At 45.5% G+C, this 22,998-nt stretch overlaps 1 protein-coding gene across 1 annotated transcript in view; it reads left to right on the top strand.

Moving 5' to 3' along the window:
- Nucleotides 1–22,899, top strand: part of LOC147259379 (copine-8-like) — a 61,134-nt gene extending 38,235 nt beyond the window's left edge. The window contains exons 8-20 of the mRNA XM_086209744.1: nucleotides 1,465–1,568; nucleotides 2,228–2,332; nucleotides 4,564–4,605; nucleotides 5,762–5,837; nucleotides 6,827–6,883; nucleotides 7,399–7,460; nucleotides 8,223–8,269; nucleotides 9,835–10,016; nucleotides 12,801–12,928; nucleotides 14,162–14,264; nucleotides 15,309–15,366; nucleotides 15,968–16,041; nucleotides 16,243–22,899. Coding sequence (XP_086065870.1) covers nucleotides 1,465–1,568; nucleotides 2,228–2,332; nucleotides 4,564–4,605; nucleotides 5,762–5,837; nucleotides 6,827–6,883; nucleotides 7,399–7,460; nucleotides 8,223–8,269; nucleotides 9,835–10,016; nucleotides 12,801–12,928; nucleotides 14,162–14,264; nucleotides 15,309–15,366; nucleotides 15,968–16,041; nucleotides 16,243–16,455 — 1,251 coding nt within the window. The 3' untranslated portion in view covers nucleotides 16,456–22,899. The remainder of the gene's footprint in view (nucleotides 1–1,464; nucleotides 1,569–2,227; nucleotides 2,333–4,563; nucleotides 4,606–5,761; nucleotides 5,838–6,826; nucleotides 6,884–7,398; nucleotides 7,461–8,222; nucleotides 8,270–9,834; nucleotides 10,017–12,800; nucleotides 12,929–14,161; nucleotides 14,265–15,308; nucleotides 15,367–15,967; nucleotides 16,042–16,242) is intronic.
- The last annotated feature ends 99 nt before the right edge of the window (nucleotides 22,900–22,998 follow it).

A 22,998-nucleotide genomic window follows, 5' to 3' on the forward strand; every position in this document is an offset into this window, starting at 1 on the left:
TATATTACAAAAATTGTTTGATCTTGCCATCATCAGGAAAATGCTGTTATCACTCCCAGTTTTAATTGAAGGCCCTCCAGGACTGAAGCACTGGGCTGCCGGGGGATTTGGTTAATATCCTACAGATAACGCTAATGGCGTCTTATTTCAAGAGCCCGACAATCAATCTTTTTTTCATTTATTTCAATGGAGGTGGGATTATCATCAACAAAATTTAATTCTGTGCACTTTCACAGCACAACAATCTAAAACCACTAAAATGGACATTAAGTTGAATCATCACCTTTCTAAAACTTTCACAAGGGTAATATCATCTTCAAGGAGACATAATCATCTTAAATTGTATTAAAAAAATGATGTCTCTCATTTGTGAGCAGGATTTCACAATTTAAACGGTTCAGTTAGTGTCCAAATGTGAGAAGTGGGGGATGAGAAGTCGACTGATTGTTGACGCTTAGAAAGTTACAGCGTGTTACAGAGAACGCACCTGAGGAGCGATGGATGAGAAGCTTAAGTGTAACGGTTGTGAGGATGAGTTTAGAAGATATTCTAATCCAGCTCCTTCATCCCAAGCTCAGCTTCCAGCTGATAAAATGTCCTCTCTTTTACTCGGTGGCGGGTAGTGTTACTTTTAGAAGTCGTTAGATTGCAGTGTTATTGCCCATTAAAAAAAGAAAAAGTTCCGTTAAACATTGCCTTAAATGTTGGAGCAAAACTGAGAAGGTCTGAACGGAAGAGGGTGACAAAGAAAAACGTATCAAAGTACTTTTACCCCCAAAACTGCATGTAAAGGTGAACAAAGGAAATATTCTTATATCCCGGCCCGGTGGAGCAGTGGTCCTCACTGTGGCCCCCCAGCAAGAAGGTTGTGGGTGGATCCCCGGCTGCAGCACGGGGTCTTTCTGGATGAGTCTCCATGTTCTCCCTGTTCCTGCTGGGTTCTCTCTGGTACTCCAGCTTCCTCCCACAGTCCAAAGACATCAAGAGGGACCAGGTTAATCCAGACTCTAAATTGACCGTAGGCGTGGCTGGGAGAGCCAATGGTTGTCTGTCTCTATGTGTTGGCCCTGCCATGGACTGGTGACCTGTCCAGGGGGAAGGCTGGATGGATGGATGGATGGATGGATGGATGGATGGATGGATGGATATTCTTGTATCTGTCCTGTGATTCAGATTTGCGATTTGTGATGCCTTCTCCTTCAACCTCCTCGCTCCATCCCTCCACGAGTTTAAAGAATACTGGGCTGAATAGTTTTGGGTACAAAAAAAAAGAAAAAAAAAAGAAGAACAACGGTGCTGAAAAAACAATTTAAAGAACTTCAGAACTACTTTTCAAACTGAAAATGGCGCAAGAAAGTGGTTTGGACCGTTACACCTCCATCAGCTGCTGATATTCCCAGAGCAGCGCATCCTAGAATTCCTGGTTATCCCTGAACCTGCGTAACATTCACTTCCTCCCCGCAGGAGTCGGTGATGCTGCAGTTTTGTGGCAACAAACTGGATAAGAAGGATTTCTTTGGAAAATCCGACCCTTTCCTGGTCTTCTACCGCAGTAATGAAGATGGATCGTAAGTTGACAAGCAATTTTCGCGCACCATTGTGGACATCAAGTTATTGACTTAACAATAGCTGCTCTCTGGATGCTTCCTATACACATGCACACAAATAGACGCGCGATGGAAAGACGGCTGAGATGCGTATAGACCCTGAGCGTGATTGTTCATGCTCCAGAAAGCTTCCATAAACGGTCTATAAGGACCAAACTGTTGCATAATGCTTGGCGCTGTATATGCGACTTATGCCATGCAGCTGTCAGCAGGGCAACGCTGCAGACGGAGGGATGAGCAGAGATAATAGGACAGAGTTGACAAGAGGGAAATAAAGGGAGACAGGATGGATAAGATTGAGTTAAGTGAAAATAAGTGTATGGAGATCGCAGTGTCTTTGCCCTGCAGATGCTTTTACTCAAGCCGACTTCAGCATCTCACACTTACCGCGTTCTCTTTGTGTGCAGCTGGGTATTTACTGACGGAGCCTAAATGTTCCGCTGCAGGGTATGACAGCAGCGTGCTGAGGCTACAAAGAGCCAGACTTACCAGCACGTATAAAAGAACAGGAAGTAGTCATATCAGCCAAAGAAGTTCCACTGATGACAAAGAGAAGAGCTTTACGCTGGGGGTTGTTTTTTTTGTAGGTGAGTTTCTTAACTGCTCTGTTTGTCTCACAGGTATACAATTTGCCACAAAACAGAAGTGGTGAAGAATACCCTGGACCCGGTCTGGCAGGCTTTTAAGATCCCTGTCAGGGCGCTCTGCAACGGGGACTATGACAGGTACGGCAGCAGGCAGCAGGAATCCTGCAAACAATTTACAGTCTGAGCACTTCAACTGAGAGAAATGAGAAAGACTGGACGTTTTTCTGAGGCGGAGAGAAACAGAAGTGAGACCAACGTCAGCTTCTGTCATATGAAGTATTTATGAGTAAAGTGGAACACGCAGGGCAGAAAAGGGGGATTTTATCCAGTAGATCAAGGATTTTATTTGTCAAAAGTACGCCTGACTTATCTGACTTGTGTGTGTGTGTGTGTGTGTGTGTGTGTGTGTGTGTGTAAAAATATGTAGAATTGCGGAGTCTCTAAGAAGCCACAGCGATTAAGTGCAGCTGAAGACTGTTCACCAGCAGACATTCTTCACCCACATTGTTAGATTAGTGAGAAATGAATAAATTACACCTCAACCATGTGACTCTGAGGCTTTTCAGCAGAAATCTAAATGCACACACACACACACACACACACACACACACACACACCTCTGCTCTACCACATCACTCCACCGTCCTCCAGGGTTTGTTGTTTCTCATGATGACAGCAGGGATTAAATGGCCACCGTAATCCGCTTGTTAAAATGTCAAAAAATGACTCAAACGCCAAAAGATTACAGTCACCGGGTTGCTGTAGATGGCGGTAATCTGACTGCACCCCTCAATCCAAATAAGACAACACATCGATTCAGTTTTCTTCCAGAGTTCTCCCTCCTCATAGCTGTGGTGTATTTTGAGACATTTCTTGATGGTGTTGCTGAGCTCTGTGCTTCATGCTAACTCTGTAGCACTCACTGGAAGCCTGACCAGCAGTTTGGTCGTTCTTAATGTTGGGATGAATGCGTACTGTACTCTCACTATCACGGAGCACTGGGAAAACACAAGAAGCTCATACAAATGAATAGTAGAAGTGCGATTAGTCAGTCATGGAACATGAACTTGCTTTCAGGTCTGGAGTGTTTCATTCGCTCTGGTGACCAGTCGAAGGCTCGTTGTGTGTTAGTTTGTACAATTAACCGGTAGAGCTGACTAGATAGCAGCATTTCATCTTCAAGATGGGAGCTCCAAGAGTTAGTTTAGCCTGTACCGTTCATCGTTCAGCTCTGGGAGCGACTGGGTAACCTGGTTATACAGTGGACCAGCTCACACCTGCCATCTTTAATCCAACTGATGTTTTCCTTGGTGGTGCAGTTCTCTTGGGGAGGTTTGGAACCAGAAATCCCACATCAGCCCAAGGCCTTGTTAACCTTGTTAAAGTACTGATCTCAGTTTGCTCAGATTTGGTAGAATGGTAGCCTAGAACTCTAGACTGCCCCTAGTGGCAGCAAATTTAACTTGCAGCCAGGGTCAGTGTTGCGGCACACGGCTCAGGCTCCGAGCTGCAAAACCCAAACTCAGGTCAGGCCAATCACATCGTGCGGCCTTGTTGGTAGGCGGGCTCAGCATCATGACACCAGGTTTGCGACCATTTTGCAGTTGTAGTTCAGAGGTTCCTCTAAATGATAAAGATGGCCGCTGCTGGCGGACAGCAGTCCCTCGAATCTGCGTTGTCTCTGTCTCTGTCCGGAGAGCGAGCCGCAGCAACAGTCTGACCTCCTCCTCACTCCGCCACGGCTGCACGTAGACGCGTAATTGTTTCGCGATGCTTGGAAAAGCTCGCTGGCCTTGATAAGCGGCATCAGTTCTAAAGTCTCATCCCTGGTGTGCTTTGTGTTTTTTTGATGTGGCAGAGCGCTGGAGCTGTAGCAGCCCGTCTAGTTGGAAAAAGTTGAAATTTATGCAGGAGAACTGGGTGAAACACCCTCTCATGCAGAGCAGCTTTCTATATTTACTCTCTTGCTCCTGCTGCAGACACGTCTGACCTGTGAACGTTCTCCTGAGATCTGTCGTGACACATTCGAGTTCCCTCAGATTTTTCTTTGCGAAAACCAAACAAGGCGAGGGCAGAGTGAGTGAAAGGAGAATACGAATGCACGCGCCTCAAAGTATTGAGTTTCTGTGTGCACAATGTGAGAGCAGCTTTTATTTAACCTCTCTGAAAACCCTAACTTATATTTCCCAGGATCATACTGACATCGGCAGTCTTCCTTGGACCCCCCTGTAGTGGCACTGCTCACCGTCGGCACAGGACTCCAGCTGTCCTCGGACCAGTTGCCAAATGTGTGGAGCTCATTGGTTTTTAATGGGGTTTCCCTCCTTCTCTCTCTCTCTCTCTCTCTCTCTCTCTCTCTCTCTCTCCAGGAGCATTAAAGTGGAGGTGTACGACTGGGATAGAGACGGCGGGTGAGGGATCAGTCTCCTACTTGTGGTAGAATCTAAACCGCACATTAGAAGTAGCTTTATTGAAACACTGCTGTCAAAGAATTCAAAATAAGGTATTTTTCTGCTGCTTTGAAGACCTCTTAAGATTTGAAGGTCCTTGTTTGACTAAATATGCACCCTGAAATATAAAAAACCTGCCTGGGACATTCTGGAGCATGTGTGCCAAAGTAGGCTGGAGCTTTTGGGATTACGGCCCCGCTGTTTGGCCTTATGTTCACTCTTGTTTTTCAGTGTTTGCGTGGATAAAACATAGTAAATCCCCATATTTAACAGCAACCTCCTGCTTTAAACACACATGAGCTATAAATGCTGCTCCAACACTCTCCCAACAGACAACTTTAATCTGTGGTGGAATAAAGATCACGAAGAAAAGTTTGCCTTTAACTCCCACTTGTTTCTAACCCTCATTCCCGCTGATTTTAGTCATGAAACGGTGAAATGAGTGAACACGCTAAGATAACCAAGGAGCTCGGTGCTGATGCTCTTCCTTGTCCTCTGTAAAACAACGTCTGACACAAAATTCCGATACAGTCTGAGTGAAGTTTTGCTCGAGTTGGGCAAGAATGAGCCTTAAAACGCTGAAATAAGTGGACCTGGTTGAACGTCGGCGTCCCGCGTCTCCGAGTCAGTGAGGTTTTCAGTTTCACGCCTCAAGTAAAGGCTGTGGTTCACAGCAGTTAAAAACATTCTTGCTCTTAAGTAGAAAGTGCATCATTAAATGCCACACTTGTGCATTTCAAAGCATTTTGTTTTGTCTTCAGAGCCGTTGTTGCTACAACAGGTGGCTAAATTGTGAAGGTGGTTGAGGGGATTGACGCGTCGGTGGTGTTTGTTCATGGCTGGACGTTAACTTGGTTCTTCTAAGGATTTAAGTTCACCATTTAAAAATCATGAAAGTGTCATGTGTGAAGAGGACCTTGCAAAACAAATACGTGTAAGTCGCAGTAACTTCACTTTATTACATTCATAATTCAAAATGATGACGCTCACTTCCTGGTTGTCCAACGCAAAAACACGTCATCCCTGCTGCGCCCAATCGAGTAAATGTACGTAGCTTTTTCTTTCTTTTTTTTTTAAATTCTCTATTCTTTCAAACTCTGTGTGTTCAATTCTACAGCCATGACTTCATCGGCGAGTTCAGCACCAGCTACAGAGAAATGTCCAGGAGCCAGTCGCAGTTCCACATCTATGAGGTGAGGCTCCTCAGCCCAGCTGGTGCAGGCTCCTGCTTCCACGCTCACACACGCGACATCATCCAACTCCTTCCACACCGTCGCTCCAAAAGTATTCACCAAACTTTAAAGGGACGGTTCCTCCAAAAGTCGGTGTTCTGATTTCCCCTATACTTTTTCTGCCTCAGCTGAACGGCCCGCTGACTCAGGTATATTCGATAAAATCAGCGGCAGTTCCTCACTGCTTCTCCCTTTGTTATTCGGCGCGGAGCACAGACCGGCCCGCCGACCTCCCCTTCACCTGCGCGGGAGATAAACCATCAATCAGTGAAGGTCGAGGGTCAGTAAAAGTGCTGATGAAGCACAATCTGGATCACTTTGAAGAACATACATGTGATGTGGCACGTGATCTCAGCTCGTCAGACCCAGGTTTCTCCGCCTCCAGGCATGTGCAGTGTTTACTAATCCTACTACTCAGAGTGACATCACCGTTTTTTGTTGTTGTTGTTGTTGTTGCTTTTTTCTGAGGTGATGTTTTGAAGGAGAGTTTGGGATTAAAAGCGTAAGACTCTGACCATCCCGCTGTGGAGGGTCTCAGTCGCTACTTCATCTGAGTAACTCATGCTTGAGCGTGAGGCTACCATGTGACTGACGTGTTGCTAGTACAGCGCCGCTGAATCAGGACAGAAGCACCAGGTCTCCTCCAAACGTGATCGTGTTCAGTTGTAGAAGCCGGGATGCTCCGTTCACTCAGCAGAACAAAGTGCCCCCCCCAGTGGCCAGGGGGCCCTAAGCAGCCGCTTGGTTCACTTATGCCTCGGGCCGGCCCTGGCAGAGCAGAATCTTAACCTAATCTCCCAAACAAACTGTGTAAGGAGGTGATGTACGGTGTGTGTGTGTGTGTGTGTGTGTGTTAAAACAACATTTGTTGGCAGGGTGTCCGGCTGGTCTGGTGTCCCCGCTGCAACACAACAAACGCACACTCAGCAGCTCCTATTGTCCCCCCACAGGTGCTAAATCCAAAGAAGAAAGGGAAGAAGAAGAAGAAGTACCAGAACTCAGGAACGGTGAGTGGACGGTCACTTCCACTGCTCTTCTTCAGCCTGTGGATAAAACTATCAGGCAGAGTTGAACTGAACTTGCTGGGGGGTTGTAGGAGCAGCCACAGGAGAACGCATGCAGTTTTCTTTTGGCAAATGTGTCCATTTAAAAAAAAAGAAGTCTTTTTAAAAATGTTTTTCTACGTTTGATTTTGCTTTGGCGGCGGGATGATGCGTCTGATCGCTTTCCAGTGTTGTAAATGTCACTGGCAGAGCAGGCGAGCCGAGGATTTCAAGGTTATTGATTGGTGTAGCTGATTATTTCAAGCATGTAGCAAATTATCTTCATACGAATGGAATAAACCAGCCAGCGTCTCACGAGTAGTCAATTAGGTAAAGTGATTTCATAGAGTGATGCAACAACGTGAATCCGAGGAGTAGGAGGGAAGCCCTCACAGCGTCACTGCAGCCTGATCAGTCTTTCCAAACGCTGCATTTGCTCCTCCAAATGTCTCCTGTCTCTGACCTGTCCTGGCCTGCAGGTCACCCTCCTGTCCTGCCTGGTGGACACGGAGCTCTCCTTCCTGGACTACATCAGAGGCGGGTAAGTTCACCAGAAAAATCTCCCAAGATTAACGAGTCATCATCGAGGGCCTCAGGGGGGAGGGGTTTCTGTAGGTCAGCCAGGGAGTCGGTATTCCCAGGTTCTCTTGCACAAAAGCCGATGAGCTCTGCAGCAAATGAAAGTTACACTTTTTGTTCAGCGCTTTTATGATTTTTGAGACATAAAGGCTGTTTTTAGGAGCACAAACACTGTGAGAGCACCAGGATTCGGTTCTGTTTAATCTGAACTACCGCCGTGGATGCACGACTCCACCGTCCACCACAACCAGCTTTTGTACTTCCTCTGTTTTTGACGTGACGATTTCATGTCCGTCACAGCCTCTCCACTCGCATTCAGTCACTTTTTAGCAGCTTTAGCTCTTAAGACACATGACCCCTCTCACATGAGCAAGTATTTCCAGGTGAATTTTCTCTCACAGATCAAACTGTTGGCGCATTGTAAGCTCGTGTGTACCACAGACTTTATGTCACTTATTTTTTACTCTGAAAACCCAGTAAAAGTTTCAGAGGCTGACTAAGAGACGAGGGAGCCAGGTTTCTGGGTTTTAGGCTAATCTACGACTATCCTAGATAAAACAGTCTTGCTATGATGCAGGATATCAAAGGTTCCTTCGCCATGTTTCTCTTTCTTCACTATTATTAAGACGGACAGCTGCCAGTAGCCTGCTGTGTAATTGCCAAACACGCTGCGGTGTAATCCAGCATGATTGATGGTTACTACATGATTCATTTTCTCTTGCAGGACGCAGATTAATTTCACAGTGGCAATCGATTTCACAGCATCAAATGGTGAGTGTTACAAAGCTTTGCTCTCCTCGCGATCAATGGAGCCCCCGTCAGTGCATCAAACAGATCAAACTTTATTAACACGAACTCTTAAGCGATTCTTTATCAGTCGTTTTGGTTGTTGTTGTTTTTTAGTATGCGGTACATTGACCCCGCCCCCCTGTCTCAGCTGAAGTTTGTTGAACATTTTCTTTTCCCTACAACTTCGTCTTCGTTTTGCACGAGTTGTGCCTCGGTGTTGCCAGAAAGTCATTACGCCCACTTTCTGAAATATTTCCCATTCCAATGTTGTCACGATGTAGTGAAGGTTTATGAAGCCCCGCAGCTAAACTACTGAACATCCGTCAGCCACATCAGTTCAGTCAGATAGCGAAATGAGCAATTTTTGTACAATCGTGCTTTTCCCAACTGAGAGATTTTCTCATTTCAGTAGTAAATGACGTTAATAAAGTTTAGAGATCTGTCAGAAAAGAGGTGTGTAACTTCCTCTGCCTTCCCTGAAAATCACTTTTCTATGTTCTTGGAGCCGCGCTGAGGTCATCTGAGGCTCCGGTGTTCATAAACACTGGATGGAGGTTGAGTCGGGTTACACACAAACGTAACTGCACGAAGATTAAAACCACAAAAACCCTTTCAACGTGATCCCATAGAGGAGTGACATGACCATGAGAATGACCTCTCAACACTGCATCACACGGCGGCGGCGGTGGCACAGCATCTGGTAAATTTAGGTGCCAGCACCACAGAAACGGTGCCAGCAGAGAGTTAATGAGGGAGTAGTGGCGGTGCGGCGGCTGCTGGTTGGGTTCCTCGTGTCGCCTCCAGCTTGGTCCGCTGTCTGCACGCCGGTGGAGTGACGTCTATGATGCTGGGAATTTGTGTGTCCGGGTGAAACTCCTCAACAGATGATTTGCTCGTGTTTGAGTGTTCACTTTGTACTGAGTGCCTCCTGCAAACGGAACCATACTTCCCGCACGCGTAAGAGCGACGCGCTCCTTCAGTAAAACCAAGCCGGGGAGTTTAGGAGACGTAAAGAGAAACATAGAAAACTGTCCCTTTCTTTTAATATCCCCACTGGTTCCAGTTTTTTCATGGACGGGAATGTATTTTTATCGGTTTTCTTTTATTAGCTGATGTCAAAAATATGATATGAAACCTAGATTTACTTTGTAGTATTATTATAACTCCTTGGTTGCTTGTCTTTTTATGATCAGACAAAAATATAACCGCTGGCGTCATTTCCGATTTATGATATATTGACGTGTTTTATTTATTCGTAACCGCGGCGGTCAAGCTCCCGAGGGTCGGCAGGTCACTGTCGCTCATCATCACTGGAGGTATTAGATAGCGGCAGCGGCTTCATGCTGCTGGGCTTCCTAAAATTTCGGTAACTAGTGAGATTATTTGGCCTCCAGTGCAGCTGTTTGAGTTACTAAACTCATTTTAACCTCCTTCCGCCCACTCCCCTCCTTATTATTTTAATATGACTCACAGCCTGAGGGAAGGAGGGCATAATTACAGTTTGATGCTGATGTGTGTTTTATTATGTTTAACTGTTTGGGTCCCAGGCAACCCGTCCCAGCCCACCTCGCTTCATTACATGAGCCCATACCAGCTGAACGACTACGCCATGGCGCTGCGGGCCGTCGGAGAGATCATCCAGGACTATGACAGTGACAAGATGTTTCCTGCGCTGGGCTTTGGTGCCAAGCTTCCCCCAGATGGAAGGGTCTCGCACGAGTTTGCTCTGGTGAGGAGACAGTTTTAATCCATCACTGCGACATCCTGTCATCTGTCTATACACACACACACACACACACGTTGACATTTCATCTCTGTAGTCATAGGTGTCACGCTGAATACACACTGACAGAAATACTTTTTTAAAAGCTTTAAAATCTATCGGTTCTTCTCCGTTTGTAAGGACTTGTGTCTGCCTGTTCTGAGTGTTGGGTACCAAACCTGCTGCTGCTAAACTGGTGCAGAGGCAAAAGCTGTGGCTGCGTAAACAGCTAAGTTACTGTTAGCAACAGATTCAGTCAAGCTGGTCGTTTGCCGATTCCCACGTTTGCAGACGTTTCACCGGGTACTTTGTTCAGAAGGTGCGCAGGACAGCCCCAGTCTGATCTGCTGCCTCTGGACCCCTCAGTGGTGGGAATGAGGGCAGAGCAAGCACTGCTTCACCCCCCCCCCCCCTCCCTGATTTATCCTGAAGCTCACCTCCCTAACCCTTGGGTCCCTACGCCCCCCCCCCCTCTTAAATCTAAGATATTACTGTAGTTTTATTAGTAGAAGTAGCACCAATACTGCTTTTAAAATGTAATCTGAGATACCCCAGGGAAGAGGACTTATCGTACCGGCCACCACTCAGCACATTTTTGTCCCAGAAATATAAAATATAGTCAGAGAGATGATAGCATGTATTTAAGGTAATCTTACTGAGGCTTGTCAGTCACTGACCACACTGATAAATGTGAATCAAATAGCTGTTTAGTGTAATCTGGATTATCACTATCAAGGATCCATCCATCTGTACCACTCTGACAAAGTCAAGCGCTTCGGGGCCGCAGACATCCTGACCACCCATAATCCACTCCCCAGTCTACTGTCACTTCCAGATGTTGCTCCAGAGGCGTTTACAGCCATTACAGCTGCTCAGCGTTGGGTAACAGTCTCCCCCGTGGAGCCCAACCTTCAGAAAAAGGCACATATGCATTAATCTAACCATTAAGGATTAAACTTTATCAGCTCTTAAAGAGGAAGGCGACAGCTGTGCAGCCGCCGTGAGAGAAGGCCACCACTGGATCCGACATAATTATACAAGCTCCATTTGCAAAGCAAAGGAGTCTCATGTGCTGTGCTCGTACTCATGGGCAACCAAGCAGAGTGGGCCGAGATGGTTCTCTCTGAGATAATTAGAGAGACTGAAACATATGGGTAACTTGAATAATGTAGTGTTTGTGTCTTTGTGAGTTTCTCTTTGGATTCATTAAACTCAGTCAAACAGACTTTGGTTTAAAGATTAAAAGATGTGGGGTTACAACACGTTACCAACTTTTATTCAACTTTTAATACGAGAATACCAGCGCGCTGGCGTGATGTGAGATCTTTATCACCTTGCTTTGTCCTCCTCTAGCCTCTAATTTAATGTCCACTGTGTCACCGCGCTGATTTTCGAGGTACGTGGAACGGCTCACCCCAGGATATCACTCACTGAAGTGTTGCAACAGAAGAATCATACGTTTACCTTAAACATCTGTAATATTGCAAGACTGGATGCTGCAATCTTTAAGCCCCTGGTGCGCCCTACACCAGACAATATTTGGTAATATTGGTTGTGGCCCCTTTTCCGATGTCTCTGAGCATGCATGTAATCCTGTTATTATTCCATTTGCGGCCAAAACATGTGAGTTTTGAAATTAAAATGTACTGTAATCTACTTTCCCCCAGGGGAGTGCTGCAAAATACGAAAATGCTTTGTATGTTTTCTGCTTCAGACTCATTGTTTCTTCTAGCTTCTCTCTGAATATCCACACAAACGATCATCCAGTTCTTTTCAAACTTGATCCGCTGAGCTGTGATCGTGATGTTGTTTCTGCCCTGGAAAATATCAAATATCTAAAACACCTCGGACCCCAGCATCAACCAGGAATGTGCTGCTGCTTTTCCAGCAGTCCGCTCCGTATTTTTGGACTAAAACTACTCAGCAAACAAACCAAACTTAAAAGAGACATAAGAAGAACTCCGTAAATTTGATTGGAATAATATTATAATTATGATTAATAAAACTAAAAACTTTGTTGACTCGATGCAATCAAGTGCGTGTGTGTGATGCTGTGAAAATGTATTCATACTCTGTATGTACTGGGCGTCTACATTATTGTGCTCTGTGTACCCAGTTTGAAACCACCGGCCATGCATTTGTAGTCAGCGACAGCTCCAAGTGTCATTCAGAATCCAGTTACTATTAAATCGACTGTTAAACTGAGGATTTAGCCGTCGCATCCTGGAAGGACACAGTCTACATGGAAAATAGATGTAAATGTTCACAAATCAATGCATGAGATTTAGAAATCTATGGTTTGCAAAACCATGGGCACAGATTGCAAATCCCTGGGTAAACCTGGGGCCGATTACAGTAACGCTGACATTGATGGCATCGATCTGTGTACACTGTTGGCAAATTCATGTGTACAGATGATTAATCTGCGCGCGCAGAGAGAATACAGATGAACATCTCTGATTTTTCTGAGCCAACACCCGGGGAACACTTCAAGTGTTGCAGCTACTTTTGAGAGACATTTGATGCGGATTTGAAAGCATCTCTGTGGACCTGGAATCAGCGAAGCAGACAATAAATGAGAATACTTTCTTTTTTCGTGTGTGTGTCTCCAATTTAAAAATATTGATTTATTAGTTGCATAATGGCAGGCCTTTTAAAACAATTCGAAGATGTTCTTTTTACAAATCGATGCCTTCAGTAGTGAAACAGAAACAGACGGGGATTCAGTGGCTTTGTCTCTGTTTTGTGCAGAATGGTAATCCACAGAACCCGTACTGCAACGGCATCGAGGGGGTGATGGAGGCCTATTACCAGAGTCTCAAATCCGTGCGCCTCTATGGACCTACACACTTCTCCCCTGTTATTAACCATGTGGCCAGGTAGGTCCTCTATAATCACGAAGCATGTAGGCTGACACACGCGTGCATGGCATGAAGGAGTGTGGCACCGCTATGCAGCGTCCATGATGTAAATTGAAACACTTCCATCTGTGAATTTCTCGCCGTGAGTGGGCTGATGCAAGGATGAAAATAACATGCTAATGCCTCTATCACCGGAGGAGGGATCAGTCTTACAATCATGACGGTGACCCGGGAGGTGAACCGGCCTGCGTGACGGGCTTCTTCAGAGAGGCGCAAATGACAGCAAGGAATCCTCGTGCACGGATGAAGAAGAGCTGCTGTGATTGTGATGCTGCGATAAATGTCAGACCTCCAGCAGTTCAACGGGCATCCCTATAGACACGAGATGGCAACACGTCTTTTCAGCTACGTCGACTTCACTGTACAGCGGACGGCGTTTCCTCCTGTTGGCTACATGGAGCTGTCAGCAGGCCAATTTACACAAATGACCGTATTAAATAAGTGTTGCAGAGCCTTTCTCAGACTCCCACCTGACGCTCGCGACTGCCAGATCGAGTCTTATGATCCTCTCGACTGACTGGAACATGCACTTGTCTCACCTTTCATCACTGGCTTTCAAATCCCATCTCTTTACAAGTGCCAGGCGCCCACTCACTCGGAGAACGACCACATTGTTCATTGCTTGTTTCTGTGGAGCACTAAAACCCGGGAAGACATCCCTCCAGGAGTAAAACCCATAAAGTCTCATGAAATTCCTAATGAATCTGTTTTATACCTGAAATGTTTGACCCCGGTTTATTAGGTTTAATAGAAAAGAAAAGGGAATCCTAAAAATACATAAACTGCACTTGCTCAGGTGTAGAGAACCACAGCATGCTCTTTCCAATAAAGTCATGTCCGTTCATGATGCAGCTTCCATTCACTGCGTGGTACGATTGCCGATGTTAACATTTCATGCTGGAATTGTCTGTCGCATCAACCTGTCCAGGGACAGCTGATGAAATGTAAAGCAGTGAAAGTCGGTAGCTGTTCACTTTCACGGTTAAACAACAAATGAATGATTATTTATGCTGACTTGTGAAATTGTTTGTTGGTAAGAACATTATCTAACATGATTTGACATCACATGACATGAGTTTTTACCTGCTAAGGTTTTTTTTTATTTTGAGTCATGCACAATTTCCATCTGGCTGTTGTTCTGTTTTGTTGTCGCTCACCTGACCTTTGACCTCTGCTCTCTCGCCACACCAGGTATGCATCAGCAGTGACAGATGGCTCACAATACTTCATCCTGCTCATCATCTCTGATGGCGTGATCACGGACATGGCTCAGACCAAGGAGTCCATCGTCAATGTACAGTACCACAACACTTTCACACGCATCGGCACATGCCTACGATCATCTGACGGTGCGAACGGTGAAATTTGCAGCTTTAAACCACAGCGAAATGTCCGTGCGCGCTGTTATGTGACTGAAGAACAAGTGAGGATGAGCAACAGACGATCCTGCAGTGAAATCCTCATAACCAACAAACACGATTACAAGAACATAAAAGCAATCCAGCTACAGTCTTGTTCTCCGGTGCCTCCCCCTCCTCAATAATGAGAGGAGAGAGAGAAGAGGGGCTAACCGGATCAACACCCCCCATCTCTCCCCCTCCTGCGTCCCTCAGCCCTGCCACATCCAGCTCTAATAGCTCTTGCTTTCTAACGAGGAGACCAGGGTTGATGTGTGTAACAATTATTTGGGGGGGGGGGGCTCAATATTCAGAGCCTCACTCACTGGCACTCGCTGATCTGCATCACACAGACCTCACTGCCCATGATGTCATGCTGTTGTAAATTAAGATTGGAGAGTAGCTGCTCACCTGCCGCGGAGGATCCGCGCCCCTCGTATCTCAGGCAATTTGCGCGTCCATCCAATAACCACTGAAGTTATGAAGCACTGACAAACCTTCATTCATCATTCATCACCGCAACTGTACTTTGCCTTCCCACTCAGCTCAGATTTAATAAACAATATTGCGATGCGGGCCTTTTATTCAGCGACTGCTGAGGGCAGAGGAAGATGTAAATGGGAGTCATTTTTAAGCTGTCAGGCTTTAGGAGATTTACACAAAGTTATAGATGCATGAAATTAGAAAACTCCACAACTGACCAGACAAGAGGGGTTTATGAAACTGGCTGCAGAGGGCAGACTGAATGGGATGAACCCTGTCTCTCTGAACAATGGTACTGCATTTTGCAATTGAGCCTCCTTTCTACGGACTGGTAGTGAACAGTTAGTAATTAGCCAGAGTATTTCTCTGACAGCCTGCGGCGTTTAAGATAGCAAACAGTGAAAGAACAATCCTCCCGCCTTTGATGGCCCTATTCTTTCTCCTCTCACCCTTTACAGGCTGCATCTCTGCCCATGTCAATTATAATAGTTGGGGTTGGACCAGCAGAATTTGATGGTAAGCAGAGTGAAGATCACATGCATGTGTGTGTGTGTGTGTGTGTGTGTGTATTTGCATGCAGTAATCCTTCATTCTACTCTCTATCTCGCCTCCCACATGGTTCAGTCCTCCCTCATGTGGCAAGTCTTTTCTTCTCCCCTCCTCCACTGAGGTTAAGTGGACGTGGAAATGCTCAGTTGTCACCCCCGAGGTGTTGCTTTTCTGAACAGCCAAAGTCTTCACCTCTTGCTCATGTTTACGATTCCTCCATTAAAAAAAACAAACCAAAAGCTCGCTCGTGATGAGCATTTCTCACGCTTATCTGTTTTTCACGATTGCATGATGTCCCCGTGGTGCACATGGTTGACTCTCGCTTACACATACACTAGCATCTCTCCCCTGTGTGTAGCATTGTGTGCAATTTACAGGCCGATGGCTTCACACACCGCAGCCAGGAACTCTGTGTGCTCATGCCACGCTTGGCATTGTCAACACTCGGAGGAAACGCATGATAACAGCTTCAGTAAATTAATACAGTGAATGCATGTCATGTTTGCTCGCTGTGCTCTGGCAGCTTGAGCCTCCTGACAGAGCGTGACTGTTGTGGTTCCATCCTCAGAAATGATCGAGCTGGACGGAGACGAGGAAAGAATCTCATCCCAGGGACGATACGCCGAGAGGGACATTGTACAGGTATGAAATATCCCCCGGGAGCGACTAACTGGCTGTGAGGCTCCTCGCTCGGCGTGACGCCTCATTGATTGATTTGAGGTCAAAGGGAGAAGGTCACAGGGTTTGACCCTCTTGAGAGTTCTTCCATTTCTATCACCCCTCCTCAGTCTCACTCATCTAATGCATAACTACCTTCTTCCCCTGTGTCCTCCTCTTCCTCAGTTCGTTCCTTTCCGAGACTACATTGACCGAAGAGGAAACCACATTCTCAGCATGGCTCGGCTGGCTAAGGAAGTGCTTGCTGAAATCCCTGACCAGTTCCTCTCCTACATGAGGACCCGAGGAATCAAACCAGGGCCCCTACCACCTCCGTACACCCCCTGTCCACCACCAGCCATCCACCCCCTCCTCGCCAGACGGGTAAGCCGAATCTAAGCGCCAAGGCCTCGCCCAAATGCCGGTCTCTCCTTTCTCTGCTTCTTCTTCTTCCTGCTCTTCACTGGAAGCTTTTGAGCACACAGCGAATCTCGCCAGCTCTGTCTTGTTGCACTTGAGAACATTTGGACGTGACAAGTCCACTTTTGGAGGAAGGGACTTTACGGTAGTGTGGTTCTGAAGGGTCGTGGTGGGTCTGAGCTCACCCAACCGCACAAGGAAGTGTGAACCCGAACACAAACCGGATTTTGGACTGCAAGGGATTTACTATTTCTTTTCCCACTTCCTCTGTCTTTCACAAAAATCATGTCTCTCCGTATATAAATGTTTACAAAATGGTGGACTGGACTGGGATTTTTTTTCAGGAGGAAACATACTTTATACCGATCAATGTGAAACCTTTCAGATTACTATTTTTCGGCTGCAGAAACTGGAGTGTGTGACTTTGTATAAAAATGTTCAGCCGCAGGGGTCGCATTCTTTGTTACAGAGTGTGTATGATTTTTTATATAAATAAATGGAGCATGTGCTAGTTAAATAGAAGCATGCACTGTTGTCCTGCACTCAGGGCTTTGTCCCTCCCACACAAAACCCCCTACCATCTCACCACCACTGCCATGTTCCATTAAGAGCAAACCCATCACCCACCTGAAATCTTCCCACGCTCCCACTTTCTGCTCCGTCCACCTGCCTTGACTCAGAGGGAAGCTCTGCTCCCTGGGAGTTTGGACAAATCAAATGCAGCAGGGACTTGAACCAGCCTTACTCTTTTCTCTGATAACATTCACAGGCACTGTGTTCAGCATGGGTTCTGGAAATGTGGATCTCCAAGCCCAGAAGTCAAAAACACGCATTTCACTTCCATACCTGACTGTGTTAAGTCTCAACATTGTACTTCAGATTCTGTTTTGTTTGACGTCTTTCTACCTCTCACTTTGTTTACTATTGCCAAAAAACAAACAAACGTTGTTTAAAAAAATCCCCAAAAAACAAACAAAAAAAAAACCCCAAGTGTCGGCCTGTCTGTGATTTTTGGTACATTCGTAGAATTTCTTTCTCACTTAATATTCACAAAATATTTGCCAAAATGAAGGTTGAAAATTATAGCACGTCGGTTGCTATTGGATCAGGTGACTCACACTTCTGTGGTAGCAACTCACTGTGAATATATGCACAGAGAACAAGTTAAATTGATGGAAATGCAGAGACGCTTTTCTCTCAACTGCTACCCAACAAAGGAGTGATTGTGAGCATGATTTTTTGCTTAATGTTCTCCAACACTGTAGCTGAAGCCAGTAGTTACAAGCCCCTAAAATGAGTAGCATTTAGCCATCCATCCGCTCAAATCAATACTCTGTTGAAACCTTTTCTTTTTCAGCACTAAACCCTCCAAAGTCTGCTCTGAAAAGTTGGTAGCTTGATCTCTCTGGGCGCGATGGCAGAGAAAAACATCCAAATCACCACCCACACTTTTTTGGTGATCGTCCTCGGTTTGCAGCCAGGATAAAAAGATGTAAGTTAATAGATTTGTCATGATGCCAGGAGTAAAATAGATACTATTCTCATGTCCGTATTGTTAAATGTTTAGTAGCCTGTTAGCAGAGCGTCGAAGCAGGAAACATCAGCTCGCAGCTGATCTGACTTCTATTGCAAGACCAAGTCAGGCTACGAGGAGATCTGAATGTTAGAGTTAAGACGATACATCACACAACAAGTGGATCAGCGACTCACAAACTGGTTTCTAGCGTTACTGCGTTACTTCTTATTTGAGTATATTTAGCTTGAAGCTCTGGGTGACCCTCACGGACAGCTACTAGATACAGCCAGGCAGTCCAAAGCGTCTGCGTACAAACTCTGAACTGCGTCCTCCAGGAAGGTCACATCTTGATGCTTTGTAAAATACAAACGCTTTTTATTCGAGCTGCAAACAAACGGGCGCTTCTGCTTTGTTGCAGGCATGAGTGAGCTTCTGCGAGTTGGCTCAGCTAAAAGCGCTGGCTGGTGGCGCTTGGTGCCGCCACGCTTCAAGTTGAATATTCATGGCTGGCTCTTTCTGCATTCTGGACTCCCAAACAAGTAGCGCAGAAGCGGCAGAATGTTGTAATACATGTTGAGTCAGGTATGGCTTTCAAGGTGGAGTGTAAAAGTGACACATTTTGGTTCTACGAGGAGTTGACTCCTGCCCTCGAATCCAAGTTGCCCCTGCCAGCCGGGGTCACTGCTGGATTAATACTGGAACCAATGTGTTCTGAAACTCATCAACAAAACATTTTCAGTTTGCTGTTGCTCTGAGTCAGAGCCTCTGACGGCTTCTTCTCCATAGCAACGGTGGCTGAAGCCCAATTGTAGCACTTGGACCCGTCTTCCACCCCAAAAAGAGGAAAATTAGAAACAACATTTCTCTGACTTTTTGTCCAGAGGCTTCTTTTAAACACAGTGTTTTGAAACTCTTTGTGGTGTCGGCTGTTCTGCTGTTTACTTGTGTGGCCACACTGCCGTCAGTCGAATCGGATCAAACCACGCGCGTATAGTTTGGTGGAGTGTAACTCAGCTTTTATAAATATCTGATGTCATGGAGGCGATCTGGTATCTACAGACGACAGCAGACACTCTCAGACTCAGTGACTCAAAGAGAAAACAACTGACCACCGCATCAGTCACTCATGAAGTGAGAACAAAATAACAATTTTATATGATTACTCGGCTTTTAATTGCACTTATTTTGGCGAAGAAAGAAAATATTGGCCGACCTTTCGAATTTATCCTGCAGTGAAATTCGCCCTCTGCCTGTCCATAAGCTGAGCAGCTCCCATTTGTCACTCGAGTTATTTCGGAGTAGTAGACTGTGTAAAAGAAGCGGACATAACCACTGTAGTCGCCACGGTAGCGGCTTGTCAATCAAGTCGCACCCTAAACCACACCTGGCTTCATTGCCCACTCTGCTCTAAAAGGAGCCGTGATTTACAAAATAACCATCATTCAACATTTAAATGAACAACATTGAGATCTTGAGAATTGGACTGAGAGGAGTCGCCCCCTGCTGGCTGCTAGAACAAATGCAGGTTTTAGACACTGAAGCACTTGATTTATTTACAGCTTTTAAGACTGTGTCCTATTCTTTTGTACAGTCCATGGTCCAGAAACCGCTGCCAACTTTTCAGGGTCACCTTTCAGCCCGACAGGTGCTGAATATTTCATATTGGGTGCAGAATTCTGTTAAGGACGATCCGAAACAGGTAACTGCACTGTCACTTCTGGCCAAGTTTATGGGTGAAATGCATCCCCGCTGTTTCTCGCCCGGTGTAACTTTAAGCAAAGCACAAACCATTTCTTATCAAACAAGCTGAATCCCTTTTTATTAAGTGGCATTGATGTATTTTATGCTGCTACACTGTACTAGGAAAACTGTTACTGCGACTATTTAGGGCCCTATTCAGTCACCAGTGTAAGAGAAGGTTTACAGCATTCGTCTAAACTCGCCTCAAAATCATCACAAACATCCTCGCTGATGATGCGCAACTGAAACGTCTGCTTATGAACTGCTTATTATTTATTTTTATACACTGTACAAAAATGTTTGCCTTTTTTGTGTCGTGGTCAGTTTGTGCAATGCTGCCTCTTTTACAGCTGATGTAAGTATTGTGTTCTAGACTGAGGCCTGTAATCATATTTAAATCATGACTAGCAGGCCTTATTCATATTTATACTTAAGTTATTCATATTTAAATCATGAATGACAGGCCTGTATTATATTTTTCCAAATGTGTGTGGTTAATAAGTGTGCGAGATGTAAGCCCTCGTAGTGGTGAAGTACACTTGGTAGCAAAATCTTTCTGCCAAATGGGAGATGTTGTTAAATGTAGCGTCTGGGGGTTGGCTGATCCTAGAAAAGCTGGTTATTCAGTTTGACTGAATAGGGTCCCGCAGGGTAGGGAGAGGTGATCCGACAGATTTTATACTCTGATGTATTGTTGTTCCATCTCGAGGCCCCTGGTGTGACAGTGGGGGTTCTACACTGCACATATGTAGCACTGGTCTTGGACTGGAGCAACAGCAGACTGCAGCAGATAAGAGCAGTCTTTTTTATGTGTGTATATATCTTTGTGTTTTTCTGTATATACTGTCTGGTTTGTGGGGAGTCGTCTTGCAGGGACTCTCTGACTGTCCTCTTGAATCACAAGGCAGGGCCTTTCATTTATTTATCATGACAAGTTGTCAACTTCATCTCACACCCACACTCTCATATATACTGTACATCCAGGACATGTATTTGTGTATGAAACATGCATGGCACTTATATAACAAGGCGAAGGTTGAGTGAAGGGGAAGGTTTGTTTTTCTCAGAGAAACAGTGGTTTCACAGATAATGTCACTTGCTGTTTATTGAAGCATCAGCGCCTTTAAAAGCAGATTTTCTCACTCTGTTTCCGCCTGGGACCGCGCGTTTGTTCCCGGCTGCAAAATAGAGCTGGAACGTCACTGCACGCAAATTCAAGTATATTACATGCGAGCGAGGAAGCGCCTATTCATTGAAAGATCTCTGCCCGGGCTACACAATCCCCTTCTGTAAATGTGACTCAAAGAGTGTATTTGGCCTCTCAAGTGAAGTGGGCCTCGCGTGCGACCGCAGCTCTTTTCTGCGTCTGGTGGAAGTGGTAAGAGCCAGCCACGTCTGTGTAGCCTGAAACTAGTGGCAACCTTTTGGACCTGCAGTGAACCCCGTACACTTGGATTTCAGCTCCTATCAAATAAGAACCTGCCAGCGCAGCGCTTGTTGGTGTGAGTGCCAAACATTTGGTTGAAGCACCTGCTGTCACCAAACCTGACCTTTTCCGGGGTTGAACCTCGTGATCGCTTGAGCGACAGATGCTGCTAAATCTCTTCCCATCTCAAACATGAGCTAAGAATGCTCAGATAACGCTTTTGTTTTGCATCCGATACACTTAGATGCTCGTTTCCAGAGTTGTTCGCTAAAGCGATCTGGTGTAGTCAGCCGTTTGAGTAGCATGGAAGTCCAATGATGCAGATTTGAATTCAGATGTGTGTAAATGCTCCCTGTTGCCTGGACTACTGTCCGTTACACAACACCTCTTCTCAGGCTTGGATGTGTTTTTGCTGCTTTCTGTCTGAAGGCTAACACCGCCTCTTGTGTGCTACTCACTTGCTGAGTTCAGACGTCATCTGACAACCCTCCACATACGGACATGGCGGGAAGGACGTAAAGCTGCAAAAAATCATTCCAGCAGATGCAAAATGAGGCATCAACATAGAAACAAGTTTTACCAGGAACTAATTCTAAGTTACCATTTAAAATCACGTTAGGCCACCAACGAGCTTGGTGACGACCAGCACTCGAAACATCGATTTTGATGATAACTTTAAACCAGACAGATTTGTTCTTTGGCTCTCAGGAAGAGAAATGAAACACTGTTTTCATGGAGACACGGTGGAGTTGAAGTCCTCCGACGGCTTTATCACATGGCATGTGTGAAATCACTGTTCCTCTGAGGCTGTGTCAGTGTAGGAGTAACAATCAAAAGCATTTACTGTGTAGGAGACAGCGAGGCGAGAAAACCCGCGCCACCGGTGGACAAATGGCTTTAATGAAGTAGGCTTACACCTCGCCGCCTCCTACTGCTTCACCGCATTCACGTCACTCTGCCAAGGCGGTGCTGTTCCAGCATGCCAGGCCATACGAGCGTTGATGTACCCTTCACACCTGTAACATGGAAGTTGTTTACTGTACATTATGATATAAACAAATATAAATGAATGCTCGTGATGAATATCCTGTTTGATTTTTTAAAATAGCATGCATTGAGTTTGCATGTGTACTTTTTGTTTTCTAACAGATGAACCAGAAAAAAAAGAAAAGAACAATTGTTACATGCGTTCTTTCGTACAGAACTTTTTTGCCTTAAAAATCTCACGGATCAATCTTGGAATTCTGCAATGCCTTCAGATGTTCCTTTTGAAGACTGTTTTCTGTTTTTGTGGGGGGTTTTGTTTTGTTTTCTCTCGGTGTGTTCATGCACAGCCACTCCTTCGCCAGAGAACATCAGCGTTGTTCTCAGAGCTTGAAGTGACGCGAGTAAGAGCGAGAGTGACATGAGCAGGAAAAAAACTGGGCTGTCTCGCTCTCGGAGGAGGCAAAGAAGCGTTAACGCTGGGAACGATGACGCCCCGCCTCATACGGCCATGTTTGAACCCTCCGCAGACCTGATCTTTCTTGGCGATGAAGCCTTTCATCTGCCTAAATTCAGTTAATTACTCTCAGTCCTCATTGGGAATCAAACAGGCGATTGATGGCTTTTGCATGATTCTCATTCAACACTGACAACTGACGAGATCTTGCCAACGATACATGCAGTAATTTCAAATGAATTATTGGTTTGTGACATGAAGAGACTGCACAGGTTTTACTGTTCTAATATGACACACAAGCATCACTGAAAATTGATTTAAAATAACTATTTCTGTAAGAATTGAACTCTTTAAATAAATATTCGTATCAAACCCTTTTTTGTTGTTGTCTCTGTGCTA

Source organism: Aulostomus chinensis, chromosome 7, assembly GCF_037954235.1.
Source record: "Aulostomus chinensis isolate RoL2024-O1b breed Wild chromosome 7, RoL_Achi_v1.0, whole genome shotgun sequence".
Lineage (NCBI taxonomy): Eukaryota > Metazoa > Chordata > Actinopteri > Syngnathiformes > Aulostomidae > Aulostomus > Aulostomus chinensis.